The sequence below is a fragment of the Lacerta agilis genome, chromosome 11 (genome assembly GCF_009819535.1).
Source record: "Lacerta agilis isolate rLacAgi1 chromosome 11, rLacAgi1.pri, whole genome shotgun sequence".
In the NCBI taxonomy this organism is placed as follows: domain Eukaryota; kingdom Metazoa; phylum Chordata; class Lepidosauria; order Squamata; family Lacertidae; genus Lacerta; species Lacerta agilis.
The window spans coordinates 29,445,934-29,453,445 of record NC_046322.1 but is presented as its reverse complement, the minus strand read 5'-3'; the positions used below and the strand labels follow the sequence as shown (position 1 = coordinate 29,453,445).

Genomic DNA, 7,512 nt, shown 5'->3' with positions numbered 1-7,512 from the left:
TGTTTTAGAAATGAATCACTTTATTAGATGACAGGTAGACATAACACATAACAGGCAAAACTGAGACCTTCAGAGAAACAATCATAATTACAGTGGTTTTTAAGGGGGTTGGGAAGAAGCACTTTTGCTGCAAGATGGATCTGGAAAGGTTCCATCTGCACGCAGTCAAGGCCACACCACAACCGAGCCGCTAAGCCGATCTCCTGCGTTAAAGAGATGCTTTTGCTGCATTCTGGGCTTCCAGCTCCTGCCTGGCCTTTTCCCTCAACTGCCTCTCCCTTTCAGCCAGCAGCGTCCGCTCCTGCTCCCACTCCTTCAGCTTCTCCTTGTGTTTTGCAATGTCTTCCACTTCAAATGCTGGCTGCTTTTCCTCGACAAGCTGGGTGGTCAGTGTCAACAAGCTTGCAGATTCCACCTTGCCAAGCGACTGCAGCTTAGAATTCAGCTCCTGTCGTAACAGGGGTGAGGGGGAAAGAAAAGAAAAGAATAAATAAATAAATAAATAAAACCCGCTAATCAACCAGTCGCAATACATCAACAATCCACTTGCCCAGCCTGGGTAATCTGCTCTCCCCCCCTTTCAATGGAACTGGAATGTGAAATTCTCTACAAGTCGGCACCGTGCAGCTGACTTGCGTTTTGTCCTGGAAAAACGTGTCAGCTGCATTAAAGGAGCGCTTCTCCATTCCTTCCCTCCTTCCCCAAAAGAAAAAGAAGAAGAAGAAAAGGTGGGGTGATGGAACAAGCAAGGGGCAGAAATGATTTATAACTAGATTTTTATGATCTAGCAATAACAAAGCAGAAACAAAAAAAAGAATCAATCTTTAATTCTGCTAAGTGCTGGGATAGCTGAACTTGCACGATGACTGAGAAACTTCATTAATAAAGACTTGTTATGGTAACAAATGATGAATGGCCAGCCGGCAATCTAAACATCCTAGGGCTCCCCCCGCCCCCACTGCTGATCCAAGGACTCGCCTTGAGTCTCTTTGGCTAACCTTCCGCTCAACATGGGAATCATTTAAATAGGCTTGTCCTAATGGCATACTAAACAGATCCCACAAGCCCCTGTGCAACTGCCCAGCATACATTCCTCTATGGCCCCCTTTTTACTGGCTCCTGTGATTTCAGGCTCAGCTCACTGGATGCAGCCCCTTTACTTCACTCTGATTCTGCTTGTGGGTGCACCGGGGTGGGCTGCATGTGGGGGTACTCCATTGCAGGAAAGCAGGATTCGGCCAGGCAGCTGGGCAGTATATCACAGCAGAGTTCCACTTCTATCTGTGGTGTAGTGCTTCTTGTGACACGCCCCGATGCATCGTAAAAAAGTATTAATTCACTTAAGTGCTTTGAGATGCGGGGCCATTTGTGGTTATGGAAGTTTTACTGGACAGCTTGATGTTCCCCAGACAAAAGGCAAATTAATTGCCCTAATGGAGAAGCCTCCAGGAAAATGAATGGGAAGAGAGCAGCCCTGGCTAGGAAGGATGCAGCATGACAGCCGGAAGCTTCTAAACAGCCCCGCTTTAAACCAGGAATAATATTATCCGCGGAAGTGCCTTTGTACCAAAACTAGAAGATACCCATAATTTAGAAAGATACAGGTTAGCTAGAACTTACTATTAATGAGGTGAAATAAGATGCACAGTGAGCAGGACTCATTTATTTATTTGTTATCCCATAGAGGAATTCAGGATGGCATCAATCAGGGCTGCAGAATCTGTAGCTCTCCAGATGCTGAACTCACAACTCTCATCAACTCATGCCAGCATGGCTGTTACTTCGGAGTGAATGTTTTGGATCTTTTGATATTAACTTTTGTATATCATCCCCCCCAAGCTTTAATAAAATCTAATTTGGGGGGGGGGGAGTTGGCATAGCCAAATGTCAGGGGCCAATAGAAGCTGAAGACCCAGAGCGCTAGGAAATTGCTCAATCTCCCCCCCCCTTTCCATTTTATCCTCTTTAGGCTGAGAGATAGTGACTGAGCAAAGGTTAATCAGTGAACAACATGGCAAAGTAGAGACTTGAACCCCTGGTCTCTCCAGTTCTAGTCTGAGGAAGGAATTCAAGGTAGGGTTATAGCAATCCCTGTTAGTGTGTGCTTTTCAGCTTGCCAGATCAAACAACCCCCTTCTCCTCCCTGGGGGTTTCCCCTCCTGAGCCAGGAAATGTGGGGGGGGGGGAGAGAAGGGAGGGAAGTCCCATTACAATAGTAGAAGTCCTTGTGTGGGCATCTGCTAACGAGACTAGTTAACTGAATCCCACCCTGCTATCCCACCCTTGTGAGATTCACGTGCAACACAGAAGAGAAAAAACCTGTCAATCCACAGGGCAGTTCTACTAAGGAGAGTATCTCTAGACTGCAATTCCTGCTGTCAACAAGAGTTACCACACAGGCTGTTTCAAAGACCTCCTGGGCTTCTCCACTCCCCCCATTCTTAGTTCATGTAGCCTATAATTTCCATAAGCCATGCAATTTCCATCTCCATGTTTACTCACAACCACCCTCCAGCATGGGGCCTGGACGCAGTAGAGAGCTAAAGCTTTGTAGCCGCTGCAAAGCAGAACTGTCTGTTATGCAACCACTGCTTGGGCCTCCCACCCAAGGAAACATCATCGGGCAGCTCCCACGGGGAAAGAGCAATTTTGTCATGTTCTGGACCATTGACCTTCACCAAACTATTTGCTGAAGCAACAGGCTATGTATGAATTCAGTCGAGCAAAACCCGAAGATAAACAAATGCACAGAGTTGGCCAGACCCACAAGAGAACTGCACCATATTGGAGTGTTTCAGAACAGTATCGGTGGAATATGGAAAATCCAGTTCGTATGCTGGCAGGTTCTATAGAAATGATACACTTCCAACTCTTCTCTGGCTGCAGGGCTGAGGCTGCATAAACCAACCCCCAGATTTTTTTTCTTCGAAGTAATTTCCATTAGTCCTCCCCCACTCCGTAAGTAATCTTCTTGATCCTTTCACTCTCCTGGCAGAAAAGCATTTGCACATCTCAGTGGCCAATAGCAGGGGACTTTACCCTTGCACAAATAATATAATGCAAATTTAGAAGAAGAAAAAAAGAAGAAGAACTGTATTTAGTTTAGTGGAAATTATATCCTCTTTAGAAAAGTGACCCTGTTCAGAAAGGAAATGAGCCATCACACTGGGCATCTTGCTGAACAAACATACCATTAAACCTTGCTCAACTGCTATCTGAGTCTTATTTTTTTTTAAATTGTGCTATTCCTGCTGCTGTTCCTCGGGCTTTGTGGGCAGAGTGTGAGAGACACGGCTTTGAGCAATCTTCCCAGACAGAGAGCCAGACCATTCTGCCATGAGGGGCATGTCTGGAGGAGAGCGGATCAGTGCAGAAGACCCAGATGAAAAAGTTATGCAACTATATACAGCGTTAACAAATGCATTTTCACTTTATAATTATTAAACATTAAGTTTAGTCTATAGCCTGACAGTTATCCTTATGCCTTTCACTCCTTAGCATAGAAATAATCCAAGGCAGCTTCTTACTGTGTCATTGGGAAGAATGTTGCCTCCGCATTTTTTGTTAATCTTGACAAGCAAGAGGAACAGAAACTTATTTTTACCTTTAATGAAAGCTGAAATTTCAGGGAAGGGGCATGGAATGATCATAGCTGTCAACTTTTCCCTTTTCTTGCGAGGAATCCTATTCGGAATAAGGGAATTTCCCTTTGAAAAAGGGAAATGTTGACAGCTATGGGAATGATCCTGCAAACCCTCATCCTGCCCTTTCAGTGTTTCCGGCCTGGTAGAAGCTGTTCATAGAACAATTAAAGGTGAATCATAAATCCAGTTACAGGTGGGTAGCCGTGTTGGTCTGCCATAGTCAAAACAAAATCGAAAATACCTTCTTCAGATAAGGTATCTGAAGAAGTGTGCATGCACACGAAAGCTCATACCAGGAACAAACTCAGTTGGTCTCTAAGGTGCTACTAGAAAGAATTTTCGATTTTGTTGTGAATCATAAAATTCAGCTGCATACTGAGTCACTGGAAGCTACAATTCCTTCCAAGCATGCATGTTATCAAACCTACTGCTTGTCTTGTGACAGAGGCATAAGGGTGGACGGACTATCACATTTCTGTAGGCTTCCACTGCATTTGCAAAGCTGAAAAAAGTATTACTTGGGCAAAATGGTGCAGAACTCAAAAGACACAAAATACAATGCTAACTAAATAGCTTTAATCCAGGGGCAGGAAGTGTGTGGCCCCTCCAGATGCTGTGGGACTCCAACTCCCATCAGTCCTAGCCAGTATGGCCGATGGCAAGGGATAATGGTAGATATAGCCCAAAACGTAAGAGGACCACAGGCTCCCCATCCCTGTTCTCACATTTTACCACTGGGGAAAAAATTTCCTTATCTACTGCCGGCCTATACTAACCAGTCCACCAGGTCTCTTACAGGCTCACTAATAAAAAGCTTTTCTTTTTACCTCCTCTACGATGTAATCAGAGGAGTCCCTCCCTGGTTCATTTCAGAAAGAAATGAAGCCTACATTCCTAATGCACACCCAATAAAAAGGCTTAACATCTGTATAATACATTCCAGTCTTCAAGCTCTCTTCACATGCACTATCTAGCTGTAATCCTCACAACATCTCTGTAAGGGTTACAGATGGAGGGAGCGTGTAACTGAGGCTGAGAGAAAACAAATTTCCCCCAGCAAGTTCATGGCAGGGACAAGATTTGAACTGGGGAGAAATTTCCTGATTCTTAGCTCAGTCTCTACGTGGCAAGTCCCACCGAAATCTGTGGGGCTTACTTTCGAGGAAACATATGCAGGATTGAGCTGCACATTTCATTCAGCAAACCTGCCAAGACACAAGCACCTCACCAAGGAACAGAGCCTTAGAACAACACTGAAGATATAAATCTGTAGAACACTCTCTGCCATTTCTATAAAAGGGTGCTTTTCCCAGTGACAGGGGGATAAATCAAGCAAAAACCACAATGAGGGAAAGGGAATGCAGGAAAAGGCTGGGTCTCAAAACAAAACAAAAACCCCAGGCAAACCACCTCATTTACTCATTTAGTGGACCTTCTTAGAACTAAACACAGGACCAAAATTGCAACCGCTTTCTTACAGTCATTAGCAGGCTGCGTAAGGGGGAAAGACCTATTAAACCTGCATTGACCCAAAGAGGGGAATGCATCTAAGCTGTGCCCATAGATGCCAGAGATTGTGCAAGACCAAGCAACTCATCAGGAGTGACACTCCATTTTAGTTAGCAGGAGTTTGGCTTACCAACTCTGATGTATGAAATGCAAAAATAACATCCCTGGATCCAGGCATCCCATGGATCCAGGCATCCCATCCAGGCATCCCATGGACTGCAAGAAGATCAAACCTATCCATTCTCAAAGAAATCAGCCCTGAGTGCTCACTAGAAGGGCAGATCCTGAAGTTGAGGCTCCAGTACTTTGGCCACCTCATGAGAAGAGAAGACTGCCTAGAAAAGACCCTGATGTTGGGAAAGATGGAGGGCACAAGGAGAAGGGGACGACAGAGGATGAGATGGTTGGACAGTGTTCTCGAAGCTACTAACATGAGTTTGGCCAAACTGCAAGAGGCAGTGAAGGATAGGCGTGCCTGGCGTGCTCTGGTCCATGGGGTCACAAAGAGTCGGACACGACTGAACGACTGAACAACAACAACAATCCAGGCAGCAGACAAGGGACACTTTTTAGAAAGGCAAATTCCAGTTTGAAGTAGTAAGAAGATAGCTCAGTTGGTAGAACATGAGACTCTTAATCTGTGGGTCGTGGGTTCGAGCCCCACGCTGGGCAAAAGATTCCTGCATGGTGGTGGAGGGGGGTTGGACTAGATGACCCTGGTGGTCCCTTCCAACATGACAGTTCTATGAATTCAATGTCAGCATGCAAAAGCCCCAATAGCATTCCAGGTGGGACACCAATGGAGCCTTAGTATCACAGAATAAAGGAGAAGAAAGGTGCATTCTCTTTTTTTGCTACAGACAATAATGCTAATTAAAACCAGCTGGGAAGAGGGAAAGCTGAGAAGCTGCATACCCCAAATCGGTTCAAGTACTCAGGCAGTCGTGACATCTCTGCTTCTTCCAATTGTGCTTGCTTTGGTGTTTCTTCTGAGTCCTTGGTGTCCTCCGGGGAAACATCTGTCACAGGGGTGGGCTGCAAAGTGGCTGCCAGAACATCAATCTTTGCAACAGAAATGAGAAAAAGATAGTAAGTGCCGTTTAAAAAAGCTGAAGGGCATCATTGTTGCCTAAATTACAGGGATGGTCAATATGCTGCTCCTGTGGGCCTTTTTATGCAGCCTCTGGATTCTTGTTAAAATTCCTGAGAATACCACCTTAGTTTAAAAAAGGAGGGGCATTTCTAACCTTTATGGATCAAATTTGATCACACAAGAGCAACAAAGCTAGAGGGTCATAAACAGAAGGCCAAGCAGACAATACCCTAATTCACTGCTTTTCAAATTCAAGACTTTCCTGTCCTATTAAGGCTGTACATTTTTTTTCTCCAGGTCCTACGGCAGAAAAATAGCTCAGGGTCTCCGAGACTGTCTACTGTAGACTGAATGCATAAACTTTAAAACCATAAAGGCACAAACAAAAAACGTAACTTGATAGCATCAGCAGTGAATTATTTTACCATTGCTACAAAATGAAACCCTGGGAAATTAAAGGCGAGTCTTGTTTTTCTTTTTTTGAAGTGCCTGTACGGTGGCCCAAGTTAGTGAGAGAAGCTATGTGATTAAGCTCAGCCTTTCTGGAATTACTATTGATTTTATGATTGGCTCTGGACAGATCACATAGGCTCTTACTGAAGATGAATCAAATATTCCACAATTATTACATGTATATTGGAAGAGATTATTATATGCTTATGTAAAGTCAACTGGCATCTCAATTCCTGTTTTGCTGAAATGCATCATGAGCTCATTGTGTTCATTTGATTTTTTCAGTGGATTCATCTATCTGCTCCCTCTCTTTGATAAGGGACAGGAGAGAAAGGCAGGTCTGGATGGGATGCGGTGAGCAGACTCTGCGATGAAAACTACCTGGGGGACAGGGCAAAAGTTGTATTTTGGACAAGACAGAAATGCAGAAGAACAGGAACCTTGCAAAGTAGCTGCTGTTCCCTTTGTTCAATGCCAAATCCAAGGTCACTCAATGAGGCCATGTGAGGAGTATGGTGGATGTGGTTATCCAGGACTCTCCTGGGCCATGCCCCCTCCCAAGTCCATACTCGCCTCCAGCCCTCCTGCACACCCTCCAGTGGTTTCACTTGGCTGGAATGTGCCCTTGATCTGTGACAAGGCCTCTTGCTTGCCCCGGGTTTGTGTGTGTACATGGCTGGCATGTTTCCTACTGCACAAAGATAAGAGTTGCATGCCTGTCTCTGCCCACTCTTGCCTCTGGCTCCGATAATCACTGGCACGCAGGATGCCCAAAAAGCAACATGGACCAGACTGAAAGAGGTTCCCCAGCCA

At 45.0% G+C, this 7,512-nt stretch overlaps 1 protein-coding gene across 2 annotated transcripts in view; it reads right to left on the bottom strand.

Annotated features, from left to right (window-relative positions):
• The window catches only part of MRPS27 (mitochondrial ribosomal protein S27), a 52,267-nt gene continuing 44,755 nt past the window's right edge, over positions 1-7,512 (bottom strand). For both annotated transcript variants that reach the window (XM_033163735.1, XM_033163734.1), the window contains 2 exons: positions 6,069-6,215; positions 1-448 (listed from right to left, as the gene is read on the bottom strand). In XM_033163735.1, the coding sequence (XP_033019626.1) occupies positions 209-448; positions 6,069-6,215 (387 nt within the window). In that variant the 3' untranslated portion in view covers positions 1-208. The remainder of the gene's footprint in view (positions 449-6,068; positions 6,216-7,512) is intronic.